Source organism: Alligator mississippiensis, chromosome 7 (assembly GCF_030867095.1).
Source record: "Alligator mississippiensis isolate rAllMis1 chromosome 7, rAllMis1, whole genome shotgun sequence".
Taxonomy (NCBI): domain Eukaryota; kingdom Metazoa; phylum Chordata; order Crocodylia; family Alligatoridae; genus Alligator; species Alligator mississippiensis.
In genome coordinates this window covers 42,196,747-42,217,712 of record NC_081830.1, presented here as the reverse complement: position 1 = coordinate 42,217,712, position 20,966 = coordinate 42,196,747, and the positions used below count along the sequence as shown (strand labels likewise).

The window sequence follows — 20,966 nt, the reverse complement described above, 5'->3', positions numbered from 1 at the left end:
GCAGTAGGAGGACTTCTGATCAGATCTGCTGAATTCATTCTTGCAAAATAAGGGCTGGAGACCACCTCTTCAAGGCTTATTGAAAGTAAAAGGCTATGCTGAAGAGAGTTTAAAGAAGAGGAACCTCAGGGATTTCATCTCTTAACCTCTGACAGTCTGCTCAGCATGCTCTCACTCTTCTGAAGTTACCTCAGTATTGATTATTCTTACACCACCACAAGTTTAAAAGGATACTGTTCAAAGTATTTTTCATAATTTATGGGCAGAGGGGGAAATATCTGACTTGCAACTGCATCTTGAGACTTGGATTTCTTTCCACACAGCATTTCCCCATCTGTCACTCTCACAAGCTAGTTTGCCACTCCAGGGTATCTCAAGAATGCTAAACTGCTTGACAGTCTTAAAAAAAAAAAAAAAGAGGGACACACAACCATATGGAAAAATACCACCTCTGAAGAATGGCAAGGAGATTACAAATACGTATCGCACCCCAAAATGATTAGGATAGTTACAGTACTGGAGGAGTCTGTTTGGTCAGTTCCTTAGCCGGGGATGTGGGGGGGACAACTCCCAGGAGCATCTTATTCTGGTGCTGCCCCAAGCTTCACCTCCAGGGTTTCTCTCCCCCACCAAATTTATCCTCAGCTTGGATGCGTTGCAGCTCTCCCTGCCAAAGGGTATTTATCCATGGGGCTCATAAAACCCCTGTTGAGGAGCAATTTCTCTAAACCCTTGAATGCCCCATCTTTGTGGGCATTTTCAGCACATTTTCAATGGTGTTAAGGCTTCACTATTTGTTCATCTTTGTGAGGCCATCACCTACCACCCATTCCTTCTCAGTGATACCAACCAAATACTTCTAGTTCATCCTTGCCCAAGAGGCAACAGGCTGCTCAGAAGGAGCATGCCTAAGATAAGTTTTTGATAGGCACACTTGTGAGAATCTGCATTGCTGGATGTTCAAAACAAAAGCTCAACCTCAAAAAAAATATGAATGGAAGAGAAAATCGGGTTAGTGAAACTGGCTGTCAGCAAGGCTCTGAATTGTGAGCTAAGCAGATGAACTAGTAGCACTATTAGATTCCTATTTGTTCCTTAAGTCCTGCAGTTTCAAAAAACATTCTTCACTGTGAATTTTGCTAAATAAATCAGAATTCAGTAATAGTGTCGTTTAACATTCTCTTTAATGTGTTTGTTTCACTCCATTCCCAAGTATTTTTTATCTCTGCATAATTTGCTGCTGCTGCCACTCTCTCTTGCTTTAATTTTTTGTGATGTGGTGGCATGTAATACCACCAGTCGTGTTCAGGACCATGTTGTAGTAGGCATGGCACCTTCACACAGTGAGAGGTAGGGTCTGTCTTGAAGAGCTTACTGTCCAAACAGACAAGCCTGACAGAGAAAATAAAAAGAGGCAAGGGAAGATGCAGTGACTTCTCTAAAGCCTCACAGTAACAGAGCCAGGAACAAAACCTGCATCTCTTGACTCCCAGCCAGAGTCCTTTCTACCAGATCACAGCATGTTTTAGGTAGGTTATAACTTATAAGTATGAGGATGAATTTGTCTTCGAGTAATTTAATCTATCATACCAAGCTGTTAAATGTCATACTGTACATTGGCCTGTCTTGTTGCAGCTTTTCACTTTTTTACATGTGTACTAATTGTACTTCCACCTCTTTCAGGTTTCCCTTGGCCATGAGTGCACTCGGGCCATCATGAAGCTGGTGTACTGCCCACATTGCCGGGGCATGTCTAGCGTGAAGCCATGCAACAACTACTGCCGTAATGTCATGAAGGGCTGCCTGGCCAATCAGGCTGACTTGGACACCGAGTGGAGGAACCTGATTGGTAAGAAGGTCCAGTTCCCTACTAGTAAAACCACTGAGCATATGGTACCTTCCTTCTTCCCCGCTCCCAGGCTTATGGCCACACTTCTGTTTTGGAGGCAGGGCCTGGAGAGTGAAAAAACAGTTGACAAGTTCTTGTTACACTAAACCTTCTCTGTCCTTGATTGTAGAAGGAATTAGAAGTTGTTTCACTCTGTTTAAATGGAAAAGATAGTGGTGTTCCTGCCAGGCTGCCAGCCAAGGGACAGCCTAAAGAGGCAGAAATTAGGGGGTTTGTTAACCAGTATAGCACCATTTGGGTTTATTACTCACACATGGTGGAATGACTCCTGAAGCCTTTTACAGAGGCATTGTCAAGATTAAATTACCGAAATTTGACTCTGACGCTTTCCCTTCTGTCCTGTCACTTGAGGCTTAGGGCCAGATCATACCACCTTTATTCTGATTGAGTGGTATCACAAGTATCAAGGCTGAACTCTCCCAAGTTGGAGAAGACTTTGTGATCTTCCAGTGAAAATTGCTGTGGAAGTACAAAGTAACAAAATTGTTTCTATGAGAAGGAGAACCATGGGGTCAGAATGAGGTATTCTTAACCTGACAATGTTCCTTTTATTTGGGTTTTTTTAAGTGGAGTAAAGTAGGGTGCTTGGGTCAATCAAACTTGTATTCTAAGGAAGCGTGATTTGCTTTATATTTAAATCTCGATGTCAAGAGAAGCGTAGCAGAAAACAAACTTCAGGAACCTAGCAAACCACCTGTTCAACATGAAAACTAAGAGACTAAGTAAGGGGAGAACCTCCATTTTTATCCATTACTTTGTGGAGCTGACAAGTCTTTTTGTGACAAAGGAAGTATGCATATTCTCCCAGCTGCCAGCGGAGGGTTCAGGATTGAGAATATGGTCGGGGATAGAAAGGTAAGAAAGGTTTATTGACTTAACAAAAGCACGACTACGCACAGATAACAAAACAACAGACAGACAATAATAATTCACGTCGGCAACTTATCGGCAGTCCCCTCTGATGCCTGATGTACAACAAGTTTCTCTTTCCACAAAGCTCAGCGAAGTCAGGCGTCCCCGATCAGCACTGTCTGAGGGGTACCAGGAAGGACCTTGGGCTCCTCGAGGTCCATGGGCCCACTCATCCAGGCCAGCAGCTAATCTTAAATCAGTACTTCTTTCACAGAGCCACATCTTCCTTCTAAATGATTTCCGGATGTGCCAGCCAATTTATAATTTCTGAGCTGTGCTGATAAATTACAGCCATTCAGATTCTTTTTATTCAACTGTCCTTAGACTGACCAATAGCAGTACAAGCCTTGCATTCTTTTGATAAAGTTAATTTTAACTACGCCACAGGGCCTTACTACTTCAAGGCTTTGCTAAATTTACTAGGCCTTACTTTATACAGGGCTTTACTACATCTTTGACTTTAATTAGGCTCTTAGCAACAACGTATAGCTGAATATCTAAACAAATGACAGAAAAACACTTGGTCTAATCTTCATAGAGCCTTCAGGAAGTATCTTATCACACAGACATAATTTTCAGCTGTCATAGCATATGTAGTGGCTCATAGATTTTAATGCCAGGAATCACCATTATGGTCATCAAGTCTCATTTCTTGCATAACTTAAACTGCAGAATTTTACCCAATCATTAGGCTTCTCACCAACCCACAGTGTCTCTTAATAATATACTTAGGATATCTTTATATATGTTAGTGTAAGAGTGATGTTGTAGCTATGATGCTCCAGAAATTAGGTGCGTGGCAAGGATTTCTTGCGGTTCTTGTAGTTGGAATAAATTTAGACAAGCTTTCAGATAATTTGTATTTCTAGAGGGCCTGTGATGAAACATATATTAGGAGAGTTTGGAGAAGTGAGAGTATACAGGAGAAACTGAAAGCTGTGTTTCACATGGCAGTGGAAGCAATAGAGCCCTGCAGGGGTCAGAGAACCCCCTGCTGTTCTTAATTGACCTTCACAAATAGGCCCAAGGACAGCAGCTGCAGGTAAACTAGCTGATTACATGTAAGTGGTCAGAGTAGTGAATGAGCATGGAGCAAGTACATCTAAGAGATTTTTATTTTCTGTGCAACTGGTTTGTCACCAGGGAAATGAAATGTAATGGTGATAGATGGAGGGTAATAGACAATGTGACCATAATAATAAATACCCACAAATTGGAATTCAGGCTTTTTTAACAGTCCATTAGCTAAACAGTTATTTCAAAATAAATTTTTATTTTATTTTATTTTATTTCAAAAACACTTTAATATTGGTACAGACTGGCCTTAATGCTCTAAAATAGATGTGAATGAAAAGATAATGTGTGCTTGTTGTGTCACCTCCACCATGGGTTACTATTCTGTGCCCATCACGCACACCACTGGAAAGCCAGAAAGCCTTTGTGCAGAATGGCCTAGGCTGCTTTACTAATGATATTCTCCCTCTGTGCTCTGCAATTGATCCTAGGTGTGATCATCTTGCCTTGAAAAAGTCCTGGTTGATTTGGGTTCTTGTTACCTAAGGACCCTATTACTTCCACTTCTGGTTACCTCTCTCCTGGTATTTGGAAGCAGCTGAATCTACAAACTATTAGATGTAATAGTTAAGAAACCAGCAGCAAAAGGACTGAAGTAACATAGACTATGGAAGTCCTAGCAGAAGGGCCTTATTTATTGAACTTCAGAACCTAACATAAGGCCTAAAAGACTGTTTTTAAAATAAATTCTCCCTGTATGTGTGCAGCAAGAGAGCTCCTCTTCCTGACAGGCCGCTTTCTCCCAGGAAAATAATTTTTATGGTAATTCTGCTTCTCTGAAAAGTAAGATTCTCACTGCCTGGTCTTATGCCTACAAAACATCACACTAAAAACTCCCTTCACACGCAAAACTTTTTTAACCTGAGGTACTCATAAGTCAGTCTGACAGTGAGAGCTCTGCCCAACAGCACATCCTTCAGAAGCCCTATTTTAGCTAGCTCCCTTCAAGAAAAGCAGGTCAGAGTTCTTCTGACTCCTCACACAAGAGAGAAATAAAATTGTTTTTTTCCTTCAAATATACAGAACTGAGCCAGTCATTCTAGTAGGTAACTATATCCTGACAGTGCAGCCAAAGGACTTAATGAGAAGTACCCTAGGTACCTCCAGCTTGAAGGACACTTGATAGTCTAGTAGGGTGGTAGCCCTGGTATGGCTGAGATGTTCATGGAATATGCAAGGAACATTTTGTGCCCAGAAGTTTGGATAGCATCTCTCCCAACTATGTAACTGGTCTAATGAAAGATACTGTGTAGTCTGACAGCTTGGTTTGCTTTGACAGAATAGAGCGATGTCTTCAGTGACTCCTTCCTCCATTGACAGGTTGAGTTCTGTGGTGACTTGAGGCCTGATGATGTCCTGTGACTAGCCTGAGTTCAGACATATGGGTCAGAGGTTCAGAGAAGGCTTATGGCCTTCCTTTGACTATTTCACTGTTAGGCCACGCTGTTGTTTTTGTGGTTTTGAATAGGCTCCTTTTGCAGCTGGGTCACTTGAGCTCAATGGTTCCTCAAATACCGCAATATGACTATGTGAAGCCATCAGTTATATTACCTACAGAGGCACCACATTTCTGGTTTTCTGTTTGGTGGAAAAGTCTTAGAATGCTTGTAATGTGTCTGTACAGTTCAGCCACGTCATGGCAGTATTCTGGTATATAACTATAGAGTCTTCATTTTAGTTGCTCATGGGTTCTCAGCATCTTAATTCGTATGCAAACTAATTTTAATTACTGCTAGCTTTGGCTTTGGTGCCCTGAGGTCAACATGGAGTCCCTTGCAGGTGACTGTGAGACCTCAGAAAGCTGTAAGAGCCGTAGTTAATGCAATTAACGTAGCCGTAGTTTTGGCAATGTGCTTTAAACTTTCTGCTTTCAACAAGATTCAACTCTCCTGTTTGTAGTTAAATTATAAAAAATCTGTTTAAAATAGCATGATGAGCCTTGCCTACATCCACAAGAAGCAAGGAGTACACGGTTCAATCTGACAGTCTCTGCATAGGTCATGCTGTCATGCTTGGGCACCCAACTCCTCTTTGGGACCCTCTAGTTACCATCTCTCTCTGCTTTCTGAACATATGGGGAGTTGCCTACATGCTAAGATTTTGCTCCTGCAGTGAATGCTGCTTACTCAGACCACTGTCCGGAGTTTCATTTTTCCTGCAGATCTAGGGGGCTTCCCACACACTCTCTGAGCTTCTGGACTTGTAACAAAATAGGGCAAGTTAGAGAAGTAAAGGTCTTTGTTATCCATCGTGGTTCCACCTTGGGGACCCACTGATGTAGCATACTTTGTGCTTTTGTGATTAAGATCTTTCCTATAATCTTTGAATGTTGAAATTATAGGATTATTTTATAATTATATGTTGAAAATATAAGATATTGCAACACAAATTAACTGGACTTTTACTTCCTTCTTTTCACAATACAGAGCTGTATTTCTTTTAGGACTCTCCAGCAAGTGTCCTAGTGTAACAATTCAGCTGTCATCCTACTCAGTATGCCTGGATTTTTTTTTAATACAAAACTCTGTCAAAGCCAATAGATTGTGTCTTCTCATTTCAGGAGGATGCTGCAGAGTAAACATACTGCAGACTGAGGCACTTGTTACATGTGTTGATCAGCCAGCTGCTATCCTTGTTGCATATTAGCTTTCATGTCTAATGAACTGAATGGGAGGTTACCACAACTCAGTGGAAATGTGTCCCATGAGAATGTTTAGTGAATCTGGTTAAAGGGCAGGAGGGAGGAAAGCCCTCTATTTCATGAGATTGAACCCTGAGTTTGATCATGCATTGGTCTTTCTAACAATAAGAAACCAGTTGTTACCTGTCATTGCTTTCCATCTCATCTTGGCAGAATGATCAGCTGCCACTCTTGAAAGGTCAGCATGCAAGTCTGATTGATTGATAGAGGCATTTCTGTATGCATTCTGCATTTTGTCCAGGTTCTTTTTGCCCAAGAGACACTGTTTCTGACAGAAGCCAACCATTAGGAGTAAATCAGATCTGTATTCAAATTATACTTGCACACTGGAATGTCAAAGGTCATCATTCAAACAAGTCCCATAGCAAGGCCATTAAACCAAGGGTGGAAATTCACTAAGACTCTGCATCCATTGTTTCTAGTTAGAAATGAGCCAGGATCCTGGTTTTCTCTGTTTAAAAATCACCAACTCTCTGATTACCCCCCCTCCCCCCCCAAATCCACACTTTTCCATGATTAAAATAAAATGCCACTATATATATAGGTATCACATGAACACAATGTTTTATTGATATGCTTACAATTTTAAAGTAATTTGGAAATCAATCAGTGCCTCAATCACTATACTAAAATAAATTCTAAATACTTATATATTATGGCATTTGATTTTTGGTTATTTATCATTGAAAATCAGTGGTCCCCATGCCCCCTTTGCACACCAGGACCCACAGCTCCCCAGCCTCCTGGTGCCCCTCACTCCCTACCCCCCCCATCCCTCTGGTGCCCCTCACTCCCCACCCACAGCCCCCTGGGCTCAACTGGTGCCCCTCACTCCCCATGCACAGGCCCCTGGGCCTCCCAGTGCTTCTCACTCCTGACTCACAGCCCCCCCACAGACTTGCTGGCACCTCTCACTCCCAATCTGCAGCCCCCTGGGTCCTGCCAGTGCCCTTCACTCCCCACCCAAACTCCACTGAGCTGTGCTGGTGCCCCTCGCTCCCCAGCTACAGCTCCCCAGCCCTGCTGGTGCCCCTCACTAGGGTTACCATATTTCTAATATCAAAAAAGAGGATACCTATGGGGAGGAGGGGGTGGAGAGGGGGAAGGGGTATAAGATTGGGCAGGGGGCAGTGATATGCCCTCTGCCCCCCCCCAACCCCGCTGGTGCCCCTCACTCCCGACATGCAGCCCCCTGCTCCCCCCAGCTCTGCCAGTGCTGTGCACTCCCAACCCGCAGTCCCCTGCTGTCTCCCAGGCCTGCTGCCCACACAGCTTGTGCGCACACTCACACTCACTCTCTCACCTGCCAGCAGCTGCCGGAGCTTGCACACAGAACACATGATCTCCCGACAGCCAATCAACTTCCCCCACTGCCCCCATCCCCAACCAAAAGCAGAAGCAAAACAGAAACCCAGACATTTGCTTGCATTTTAAAAACCCGCCCGGACAGAGGACAAGGCGTCAAAAAAGAGGATATGTCCAGGAAAACCCAGATGTATGGTAACCATACCCCTCACTCCCCATCCGCATCCCCCTGAGCCTTGCTGGCACCCCTTACTCCCCACCTACAGCCCCCTTCCTCCCCACAGCCCTGCCAAAGGGGGCCGCCAGCTGCCAAAGGTGCGGGGTCAGGGACCCAGGTTTGCAGCACCTGAACACCTGAACACTGGCAGCCACCCATGGGAGGCAGTAGAGTGGAGCCTGGCTCCCCCTCCTCTGTGGGTGGCATGGCCAGAATGGAGCCTGGGGGGTGGGTGCCTGCTGCAGGGCTTCCCTGCCCTGCTGCCCACCCCCTGAGGCATCTGCAGTCTGGCAGATGGGACCCAGCACAGCAGAGCAGAGCTGGGGGAGAAGCTCGGTGCTGGTGCCAGGAGCCCTGCACCACCAGGATGAGGCATCCTCTGTTCACTCAGCATCAGTGAAGGGCACAATTCCACTCTGCCACCCCAATGTTGCTGGGCAGGTCAGAGGTGCCTCGCCAGGGAGGTGCGGGGCTCCCAGCAGCAGCACCGAGCTTCCCTGCCCTGCTCAGCCCTGCTGCACCAGCTTCCACCCACCAGGTTTTGGAGGCCCTGGGGGAGGGCAGCAGTGTGGGGGACCTGAGCCTGCAGTGGGCAGCCCACCCCTGCCCTGCACACAAGTCTGGGGGGCACTTGCCTCCCATGCCTTCCCCAGGAATGCGCACAGTGGTGGGGAGCCAGCCTTCCCCACCGCCCCATGGACGAGCCACGCGCAGCTCCATCCTACTCCCACCCGAGCCCTGCAGCCACGCATTCTGGCCCCAGGCCTCATATGCTGCCCAGGCTGCCAGGCCCAGCCCCAGCCACAGCCTTGCCTAACTTCCTCCCTCCCTCACTATGGGAACCTCAGTTTCTCTCAGTTTCCCCCTTCCCTCTGCCCCTGCGTCTGCTAAGCTTGCCTGTGGAGAGCTACTCCGGCCTGATTGGTTACCGCCCCCCTTCTGACCCCCCCAACTCTGCCAGCCTGCAAGGGGAAACTTACTGTTTTCCGCATTTTTCTCCTTTATAGGAGAAAATCTGGGTTTTTCTCCTTAAAAAGAGAAAATCCAGGTTTTACTGCATTTTCCCTTGGCAAGTGGAAAATCCAGATCCCTGGAGAGGAGTTTTTAATGATGTTGACATGGCTACAGTGTTTATTTTGGCAAATAAGATTAGGGCAAATAGAGGGAGATATGCTAAGACTAACTGATGGATTGAATATTGTCAAACATTCTTGAAATCCCCTTTCATTTACTGATATGTATCATATCCTCAGTACATCCTCAAGCTAAAATACATGAAAAAACGGTTCTGGAAAGCATGTTACTATTTTTTAATGGTAGCAGTTAAACAGCAGACTTGTAGTATTGTGGGATTTTTTTCAGAATATGAAGAGGCAGTTACACCATTGTGTGATATGTTTAACATTTTAAAATGAAGCAGTCATAAGGCTTTATTACACACACACACACACACACACACACACACACACACAAAAGCTTTTTAACTTGGAAACTGCATACTTATTCTGTTCTTGTTCAAATTAAACAGCAAACCATTTTTTATTTTAATTTGATGAAAATAAGTAATAATGCTTCAAGGCTGTGACTTTTATATGCTGCTAAATTCCATACTAAAGGCCTGCACAAGAAGCTGTTTGTTAACCTTGGCTAAGAGCGGAGCACATCTTATTTTGATTACTCTGACTTCACCCAGATCCACTTTGAGATCTGGCCCCTAATGCAGTTCGGGATCCCTGATTGGCTTCTAAGAGCTACTACAATATAAACAGTCAGATTTTTGGAGACTGAAAGAGCCTCAATAAAAGACCATTTAAATCACTGGGAGTATTTCCATTAACTTAATTGGGTTTTGCACTGAAACTAAAATGATTTCTAAAAAGCGTATTACATGCTGTTCTACCTGTTCTTTTCTGAGTGCGACTGTAGTGGTTAATGTTCTAAAATGTAGTACAGAGAAATAAATACTTGTCAATCATGTAGACCATTATAGCTGTCACCGAAGTGATAGAAACAGGGCGCATGCACACATGCCCGTACAACGCTGTTGTTACTGCGCTGTCACTTCGTACTTTCTTAGTCATTTAGTACTTCCTTTTGTTACTGCGCCATAGCACCTTGCTCACAGACAACTTGATGGTATAGTGTGATGTAGAAGTTTCCTGCATAATTTGCTTTTGGCTTCATTGTTCATGAATAATGCTGGCAGCCCAGATTCCCGCTGAGTAAGTCTTTACATCACATCACACCATCTTCTGCGAGACCTCCAATGCCATGTTGCTGTGAGTAAGAACTGAGAGAATTGCTTAGTCCCAGTGGAGGAAATTATGGCTTTTTTGTGTAAGAGCCTCAGAATATCCCCCTCTCCGTACTGGAAAGAGCAATAACAACTTGTAGCAGGCAGGTCATCAGGGAGTCCAAATAAGTTATGTTTTAAAATGGGAGCTACCATTGTGTTTTGGGAATATAATAGGTGAGCCCTGAGGATGTCTACCGGACTGAGTACCTCAGGGGATGTAGATGACAGAACATCTCCTTTCTGCCCCCATTTGGCTTACATATGAGCTTCCTGAGCTGCTCAGTCCTGTTAAAACTGTTATGCTTTTGGTCCCCAGAGAACATACATGCAAAAAGCAGTGTCACCCCTGGAGGTTTCAGTACCTCTGGGTTTAGACAGCAGCTGAGAACAGATTTTCAAGGTTGTAAATTTAGGCATACCCACCTGGATTTTGTCTACATCCCACTTTTAAGTGCCTGAAACCATGTTTGGATGTGGCCCTGAGATCTTGGTTGTGTTAAATCTCCCTAGGCATTAAGCACATCAGCCTGGATGGACACAGTTTCCTTATCCTCTTTTTCAATGAATGCTTAGAAAATTTCCTTCCATCTTAAGTCTCCATTCCAAAACTAATTGTATTGCTGAAAAACTTGGCTTATTACATTTTGTCAGCAAAATGCACCACGCCTAAGGCACATGCTTAGTAAGTAACTTCTTGAAGAGGGCCAAATGCTGTTCTGTTCCTGAGTTATATCAACACTGGACCTTGCAAACCTCAGCAGTCAGTGAGAGTTGAGAACAGTTGGCACCTTTCAGCCACCCTGCATTTCCTTTTTCCAGGTTAAGTGCATTCCTTTTGCTCTACTACTCTGGATTTGGCACTGACAGTTCCCTTATGAGCCATGTTTTGCTTTGTCAGATCTGTCCTGTCCTAAGTGGTATGTAGGAAATTTTCACTAGGAGCAATTTTTTATTCTCCTTCCTTGGCATACCAGACACCTGTTCCATTACCCCTCTATTTGGCATTTTGCTAAATCTAGCATCTCCAATTCCCTGTACAGTACAACCCTTTATTAAAACTTGAATGCAAGGTAGTAAGGGTTAGATCCCAGGACGCTGTTTCCAATTTATGCACAGATTTCCCTCTCTGTACCTTGCCAGGGGTCTCTTGTCATTCTGTATTGCCAGTCTGCAAAGAGAGTTTGTTGCAGCTATTTCTTTCTCATGTCTTAAAGAGGTTTCTATAGTTCATCTTGTTCAAATGGCACTAAAGGTGTTTTACCGGTGCACTATTGGATAGAAGAGACCTATCTGAATGCTGCCAGATTACAAGGGAAAGGGAGACTGTTTTTTCTAAAGGCATGTGTACTTTCAGCAAACATCTGAAAGATATCCTTCAACAGTCTTATCTACTGAGAGAAAAATATCTGATTCCATCAGTATGACGATATATAAATTTGAAGCGCTATTATCCTTTGATTTGTAAAGTGTACGCTTAAAAGATGTCTCTGTCGTCTTCTGCTAGATTCAATGCTGCTGGTGGCTGATCGGTTTGATGGACCATCCAACGTAGACACTGTAATTGGTACCATTCACACAAGGATCGCAGAAGCCATTTCTAACATGCAGGAAAACAAAGACTCTATCACAGCCAAGGTAAGAGTTAATACTGGGCCTAGCATTGGAAATGCAGTGTACATTATATCCTGGCAACAGCCAAGCACGTTGTCTACCAGCTATTCAGCTGATTTCACCTACAAGTCAGAGAAAGAGAGATGTTAAATGCCCATGTTATAATGATAAAAAACACATTTATTCCATGCAGGCAATCCTTCTCAAATGCTTCTGTTTGCTATGTGCACTTCTCCCCACTTCCAGCTATCAACTTTGATATGTACAGACTATATATAATATGATGACGATTTTTTAATTACTAAGGGATACATGGGGACATTGTATTATGGTGTTTCAATGTCTGTGGCTGAAGTGCTTTAGTTATTCTCTCTCATCTGAGGTATTTACAGTGAGCTTATTACAGCGAATGTAAGGGACTCTCTATACTATACAGAAGGCTAATGCTTTCAGCAGGCAAAGGGAATATCAAAATATGGAAACATTTGGCTTATTAGGTTATATAGGTACAGAGTTGTTATCTGGAAGTCATCCTGTTATACAGGCTCTCCCAGTGCTCAGTCTCAAATGAGCCATATTTTGGCATACTGTTTCATTGTTCTCTATTTTAAAACATTTAATCCACTAATTACAAGCACATGATGTGGCTGCAGGTGCGAGGAGCTTTGGCAAAGAGAAAAACCCTCCAGGGCATCTCCTTTTTGCATTAACATTTTGCTAGTTCTCAGCAGGGTGGAGCTATGGCAAAGATGTAAACAGTGGGGCATGACAAGCACCAAGTAGTTCTTGGGGAAAAGCAAGCCCAGCAAAAGTCCATTGAAAAATGGAATAGGAGGAGGGAAAAGCCGTGTAAGCAGTTGTTTAAGCTGAAACAAATGTTAGAAAATAAATCCCAGGGAGATGCAACCTCTTCTAAACATCAAGGTCTTCACAAGGTCCCTGTGGTAAATATAGGACTCAAGAGGTGAAATACTCTGTTCCAAGCAGCATTAGACTAGAACAGCAAGATTCATTCTGCAAACTTCCAAATTTGGTCTTGCAACAAGGTGGACATGATTTTATTTGCCAGTGGATCTGCATAGCACAGGTTGGGAGCTGGCAAAGTGCTGAAATTACGAACATGAGCAGTAGAAGAAAACCTGGAAAGGCCTATCTGGGAAGTGATTCTTAAGAGTCTCACCATTTCCCTTGCTACTTCAATCTCTGAACGAAGTTTAAAATCACTGGAAAAAAATCTGATCACATCTGGTTTGTTTCCACACATGGCATTCTCCTAAAGTGGTTAATTGTGAAACAGCAGCTAAGACTCTTGAATTAATGCCAGTCATGAAGCTTTGCAACCACTAGCAATTGATCAGCTCCAGCAAAGGCTTTTTTTAAACCTTCAAGAGAGAGTAGTCAATACATTTGTTTTCTTACCCACAAAGAGAAGGAAATACATGGAAATAGGTCCATGAATTAATTTATATTTCCAGGCAAAGGGCAGCTGTTATGCAGCATGAAGTGGACTGTGGTATATCTTGCATGTGTGGAAATAACATGGCGCTATGTTCACTTTGCACTAAATAAGTCTTGTTCTGGAACATGAGTTCTCAACTTACTGCAGGCTGAATGATGGATGATAGAGTCTTCACATGTGCCCATTGTGGGCCCAGTTCTCATGTCCAGGAGGACTTTGCCACTGATGGCACTGGAAGCAGAGTTAGGCAAGCCCTGAAAAATCTCAGCCTTGAAGGGGTACAGTCAGTTGTTCATGAGATGAGCCAAAGGCAGTCTGCAGATCTGGAAAAGCCAGCAGCCATGATCTCCTACAATGTAGGAGGGTAAAAAGGAAAGATTTTGAAACCAAGCCCATCACCATCTTGATTCTTTTCTCCATCTCCCTTCATAGAAAATGCTTGGCTGTGTATTGATCTGTTCCCAGCTCTACTATTCACTCGTTACTGCTAAGATACGGATTTCAGACAGTATAAACGATCAAAGCCTGTAAATTGCTATTTGCCTACATAATAAAGGGAGCCTATTGATTCACTTATTAGTCAATAAGGAATGTGTTCTCTAACAATAATGGGGGTTGTTCAGATATAACCTCTGCTTCAGTTAAAAGATGAGCTCTGCCATATACTTTGAGAGGTTTTGCTCAAAATGAGACATTCCCCTCCTTCTTCCCCACCTTTTCCTTTTTGTCCCCCCAATGCATGCTCAGCTGTCTCTGAGCTCCAGTGTCAGCTGAGTGCACTAGGAAGTGGGAGAGAGGTGTGGAGCACTGAATGAGGATCTCGCTGCATGTGGAGCTCGCTAGCACCGTGACCAAAAGAGACATGGGGGTCATGATTGACTACAAGATAAATATGAGCCACCAGTGTGATACCACAGCTGGCAAAATGAACAAAACTCTGGCTTGCATCTACCGATGCATCTCAAGCAAGACCCAGGATGTCATCCTTCAGCTGTACTCGGCCTTGGTGAGGCCTCAGCTGGAGTACTGCATCCAGTTCAGGGCTGCACAATTCAGGAAGGACATGGAGAAGCTTGAAAGAGTATAGAGGAGAGCCAAGTGCATGATCAGAGGGCAAGAGAACAGGCCTTATGAAGAGACATTGTGAGCTATGGGACTCTTCAACCTGGAGAATGCAGGCTCAGGGGTGACTTGGTGGCAGCCTATAAGTACATAAGGGGTGTGGCATCAGGATCTGGGGGAATGCCTGTTCACCAGAGCACTCAAAGGGAAGACAAGGTCCAACAATCACAAACTCCTGTAAGACCTTTTTAGACTGGACATAAGGAAAAACTTCTTTACTGTCCGAGCCCCCAAGGCCTGGAACAGATTCCCCCCAGAGGTGGTGTAAGCATCTACTCTGGACACTTTCACGAAACATTTGGACGTTTATCTTGCTGAGATCCTTTGACCGTAGCTGACTTCCTGCCCCTTGGGCAGGGGGCTGGACCCGATGATCTTACGAAGTCCTTCCAGCCCTAATGTCTATAAAATGAGGCCAGGGGATTAGCAGCCCCCTATTGTGCCCCCTGGCTGTACATGTGGTCACACTAGGCACTGCATAGCAGCTGTGCTGACCATTACCTCCCACCAAGATGCCTAAATAGATCTGGCTGCCTCTATGTATGGCTCTCGTCCTCTCTTCCTGCCATGTTCCTGTTGTTCTATTGTATAAAAGGTAGGTTTATAAAGATTACTTCAGGGTATCATTATGTGCCATCCAAAGCTTGTACTATTAAGCCAGACTCCACTTCCCTGGAAAGCAACTTCATGAAATAGGTTCCTCTCCATTGTAGAAAATGACACCAAATCAGGTGTCAGTTACAACAGTTCAACCCCTTTGACTTCTAAATGATTGCCCTGTTGTAATGCAGAGCAGAACCTGACACGTATAGAAGAGCACTGGAGAGAGTTATCCGCAGCATCATTTCTCAAACTTCATTCTTTAACAACCCACCATGGGTGATGTTAACAGCAGAGTAATTTGTGTTCCTGAACCCTGGCTGCCTTCCCCGTGACTCCGAAGTGCTGTAACTAACACGTTCTGATGGAAAATGAATCTAAAGCTGCCTGGCAAATAGATAAGTCAAATGACAGGCTGAACAGAGATGGATAGAACATACTAGTGCAGCACAAAATGCAGTACTAATATCGCATAGAAATAGAGTCATCAATTACAATAAGGAAAAGGGGAAGAATGAATGGATCTATAAATGCCATGAAGTATTTTTCATTATTCTTGTATGTTTTTATATCCCAGAAAGAATTGTTTCATAATAACTACAGTAAGAGGACTATAAATGGTAAGCTACAGCAGTGAAAGCAGGTTCCTATAAAACAAAATTTTAAATACTTTATGTGTAATTTTTAAAAGTTTTGCACCAGAAGGAATAGGCAGATGAAATATTTCAGTTGCTGGAGAATTGCCATTATACTGTATAGTATACAAAAGTGGCTTCTACCTGCATTCCTTCATGAAGAGCAATATATATTGGGGAAAAAAAATCCTAAACTAATGGTACAAGTAGTGTCCTTCAAGAATGTTAATGAGACTTGCTGTTTTTCATTTCCATGTTGCTTGTTAAGATGAGCTCTTAGTAGCCCCTGGGAGCTGCCAACTTACAGAAGGCATGCAGCAGTTGGAGTGAAATGAGTTATCACCAGTGCTAACTAATGGTTGAGCACTTGATTTATCTGTATTAATGGGTTAAGTGCTAATCTAGTTTAATTTTAGGATCTTTTAATAGCTTCTGCCTTCACATTCTTATTTGGTGAAAAAGGCAATTGGTGCAAGTCTGAAGACACATAAGAAATAGTTTGATGGTTTTTTAACCAAACATTGATGGGTTTTTTAACCAAAACAGTGATGCTTTTCAAATTAAAATTACAGTGTATAAAGCTTGCCAAACTTTCAGTCTGCTTGTATACTGGGAGGTCCAAATTAAGGGCTGCATATGTTGCACCCCCCCAGGTTTAGTTCAAGGCAACCTCAGTTCAATGGCCTTCTGGGCATGCTGAAGAAGTTATTGATTTGATTTGATTTAATTTGATTTGATTTGATTTGATTTGCCTGGATACAACTGTGGCGTGAGAGGATCTTGTCATCTAAAGACTACATTTGTAACCTTTGAGAAAAGAAAATATCTTTATCTTCTTATAGAATTTAATTGGGGATTGGGAAGGAGATTGTCCCCTCCTTGTAAAACAGAAATAACCAAACAAATTCTGACTGCTGTAAGGTGCCTTTGTATTCTGTATTTGTCTGGATTTAATAATATTAAAGCACTCATACAGAAGCTCTGAGCATATTGTCAAAAACTAAACAATGAATCCACCCAGTAGTATTGAATACGGTTAGGCAAATCAATGAGCTCAACTAGCCAGTGGCATCAAATAAGTTTTGAAGTCCGTGGCTTGGCTCAGGTAATCCATATATAGGAAGGTCCTAACTCCATCCATGCATGTGGCTGTCTGCATTCATTCCAGCTGGGTCCCTTCTTGGTACAAACCTGTTCTACAAAGTCACTTTTCTGACAACTTACAAAAGAAAAAGTCAGCAGTGTTGCAGTGGCTTTCAGCCAAGTGACCTGCTGACTGCAAGTTTAGATGTGGCTAATTTTGATGGGGGATAGGAGGGATTATTGAATTTAAAAGGCTGATATTGGTGCTTACAGAGGGCAAGTTCGGCATCCTGGTGAAGCAGGAGCCAAAAGGAATGAAAGTGCCAAGCAAAGCCAGCCTTTTGGAAAATGGCACCCTGGCAAACTCATATTTTAGCATAATGCCTCCCCCCCACCCCAAACCCAAATCAGCAATGCTGCGGCAGGCAGGCAGGGGTGTGGGATGCAAACCAGTGAGGAGGCAGAGTGGCATGGTGTGCCAGGCAGATGTGCCATTGCTGCCTCCTTTACATGCCCAGCCTGGCTCCTCCTGAGCAGTGGCTGGAGTTGGGGGACAGGCTGGGCTGGGCTCCACTCCTCCTGCCTGGGGTGGCGGTTGGCTGGGGTGGTTCAGAGCAGGGCGGGGGGAGAGCACTGTTGTGAGCCGGGCTGCTCACGTGTTTGCGTGTGTGTATGCATGTGTATATGTGGGTGTGTGTAGCACCCCCCTGATCATGGTACCCTGGACAGTCACTCATGTCGCCCATCCCTAAGGCCATCTCCGGTGCCAAGAGTCAGGTCTCCAGCTTCAAAGAAAGTGCTGCAGAACACTGTCAGGCTGTTAGGTTGATAGCACCGTAGAAGTTTCTTCTGTAATGTAAATTGTACTTACTGCCCAGTAGGTTTCATAGTGGCTGGGCATTGGCAGCCCTCCCAATGTGCCTGTATGTCAAGTAATTATCCCATGATTTTACAGATGGAAAAACTGAGACAGGGAGGTTCAGCAAGCGGCCCAAGGCTAGAGTAGAAGCCAGTAGTAAAATTAAGGGCCCAGTTTAAAATGCTGGCTTAAGAGTCTTAAACTCCGACAAGACAGTTTCTAGGCCCTTCCTAATTTACTTTGGGGGCCATCCTTTTTTGGCAGGGGTGTCACAAATGAGTCCTGCACCCTCCCCAAGTGCTACTCCAGTCCCTTTCTCTGCTTCCTGCTACTGCCTGATTTGCTGCTCTGCTTTCTGTACCCTGCCCCATCTGCCACTGTGCTTCCTGCCCCTCCAAGCTCTTCCATGTGCCACACAGAGGCTGCCCATGCTACTTGTGGCATGAGTGCCACAGGCTGGCCACCCCTGATATAGCAAGTGGACTGTCCAAGAAGCAGTGCAGGCTTTACTGATCAAAACTGCACTGCTCGGAAAGCTTTGGGCTGGTTCAGGCCTTCTTTTACAGCCTCTCAGTGTTGCACCTGTGAAGCACTCTCTCGTCCAAGAAGCTGCCAGCCTCCTTCTGTTCTGAGTCTTCCTTAAATACTAATTGTAATTCAGTCAATAGAAACTGCCACCTACTGACACAAGGTCATTGGCAAGATACCCTGTGTTACAATGTCTTAAAGCCTATCTGCTCTCTAGGACAGAACTTCCTTCTAGCTTATCTAGTGCATGTTGTCTCTGATTTTCGTCCACTCAGTCCACATGGTAAATGCCTTGAGGTTTCCTTTTCCCTTGTAAAATATTGGTACCAGTGGTACTCAGATTCTAATGGCTAGTAGCACCTCTGCTGTAGTGTACCAGTGTATGCAAGACAAAAAACAGGGATTGGAGAGGCATTTTGGGTAAAGCAAGAGCCAACCTGAATGTCTAATGAGCTTAAAATGAATTAGGTAAATTTTCTTTTTCAGTCACACAGGCTGCTTTTGCAGTATGCCGGGGGGTTTTCTGTAGCTGAGCTGCACACCACAGGGTAATCCTGGAAATCTTAAAAGTGGCACTGCAGCCCAGAAATATTTGGGATACTTCCAAATATGACATCTCCCACATCAACAAAACGCTCAGACTGAGGGATCATATTTTTCCAATCAGTATTTGGATACACTTAAAGACAAGACCCTGCAATATACTTTGACCTCTGGCAGGAGCAGATAAGGCCTGTTCGCTGCACTACCTAATTATAACATACTGGAGCATCTATTATCCTATGTGTAATATATTTATTATAGAGACCAGTTTTGTCTCTGTGGTTTCCTTCATACACCAGAGCCAAGCACAAACCATTAATGCACATTCATTGGTGAGAGAACAAAAGTTAGTTGTTAGGTTTTGCTAGTTCATTTGTTTTAAATATTAATGTTGGACTGTAGATGATTTAACAACTTAAAGATTACTATTTAGAAGTGCACCATGTGTAACAACTACAGGAGAGACCAAGACCAGAACACTGCAGAACTCTTTTAGAGTTGGCAGAGCCAATAGACTGCTTTAGAAACAAGTGTCTTCATGTTGGTTTCATGTAATTATAAAAGGGAAGTAAGTATCCCTCCCCTCCCTAGGGGAGGGTATGCTAGGGTGGGTGGAAAATGGAAGGGTAGGGCCTTTTTTCCTTCAAAGAGCAGATAGAATACTAAAGGAAGGACAAAATTGCTAGAGATTTGGTGAAAGCTCCTAAATGATTAAATGACAGTAAATGGATGATTCAAACAGGCTTGTTGAACAGGAAAAGTTATAAATACAATGCTGGTTAAGAGGGAAAGCTGTTGACTGTGGGATTTTCTTTTTTCTCAGGTTTTCCAAGGTTGTGGAAATCCAAAAATCAGTACAAAAGCATCCAGTGGAGAAGATAAGAAAAGGAGGGGAAAAACTGCCTCAGATGATAAGCCCTCAGGACTTGGACTGGAGAAGCTAGTAAGTGTATCTTAGAAATTTCCTCATTTGCTTAGAAAGCACTTCCACATTGTTCCCACTGTGAGCTACATGTTCACATCTGGTTCTTATCCACATTGGGTATTGATCCCATCACTAGCCCAAGCATGCAGTTTTGTACTTGCACTGTGGCTCACCAACCCTTTTTGCAATTGGCATAGTTCTGTGCAACGCAAGCTCAGAGGCAAGCCCTTGACTATACTCTGGCCTGTGGTGGGTTTCCAATAAACACTCATGTATGCCTAGTACCTAGGGAAAGTTCCTGACCTGTAACTGCTTCTTGAATGGTGGTGAAACACCGAACCAGATACTGAGGGATGTTGTGGAATCTCCTTCATTGAATATTTTCAGGAACAGGCAAAACAGATGTCTATCAGGAGTGGTCTAAGTAGCCTTGATCCTACCTCACACAGGGAGGTGGACTACATGCACTCTTGAGGTCCCTTAGAGTCTCATGTTTTTGTTACTCCATTTAAGACAACTTTTGGCTCCCTAGAGCCAGACCGGTGGAACAGCCCAGGCTCATAAAGATGTGTGGTCCATAAAGCTAACAGCACAAGCCAGCCAGCCCTAGGTATTCATGTGCCATCTGCTGATTCTCACCTGCCTCTGCTTTGGCTGTGTGCTGCATGTGCAGTGAGCTCTCAGGCCGGTAGAAGCATCTCCTGCTGCTTGTGAGCTCTATGAACTCACTGGCTGGCCGATTTGGAGACCCTGCCTTCAAGCAGCCCCAGAGCCTGCTGTTGTTTGCTCTTCTTTTCCCTTCTTCCCCAACATTTCCACCTCCTAATTCAGCAGTAGGGGAAAGGGGACAAGCAGCAGCATGCAGGCATTGAGTGTCACTGTCACTGCCACCCTGAAAGCAGGAACTCCAGACAGCCCCCATGCTGGTGAGCTCTGTCAGGAGTTGCCAGAGCATTGAGCATTGAGAGGTCCCTGGCCTCTAGCACCTGAGGCCACATCCTGTTTGGCTGTATGGCACATGCTCATTGAGCTCTCTTCATTGCGCACGCACCACACAACTGAAGGGGGTGTGGCTGCACCCGTCACTGTGATCCTGGATGTACCTGTGTCTGCTGAGCTTGATCCACATCATTATTTGGTTTTCTCTCTAACTTGGAACTGCTTTCTTAGGCCCTTGTCCTCCCACA

General features: G+C 44.1%; 1 protein-coding gene across 1 annotated transcript in view; it reads left to right on the top strand.

Moving 5' to 3' along the window:
- GPC1 (glypican 1) overlaps window positions 1–20,966 on the top strand; it is a 374,567-nt gene that overhangs the window by 342,322 nt on the left and 11,279 nt on the right. Inside the window, exons 4-6 of the mRNA XM_014599190.3 lie at window positions 1,684–1,849; window positions 11,919–12,049; window positions 19,678–19,797. Of these exons, the coding sequence (XP_014454676.1) occupies window positions 1,684–1,849; window positions 11,919–12,049; window positions 19,678–19,797 (417 nt within the window). The remainder of the gene's footprint in view (window positions 1–1,683; window positions 1,850–11,918; window positions 12,050–19,677; window positions 19,798–20,966) is intronic.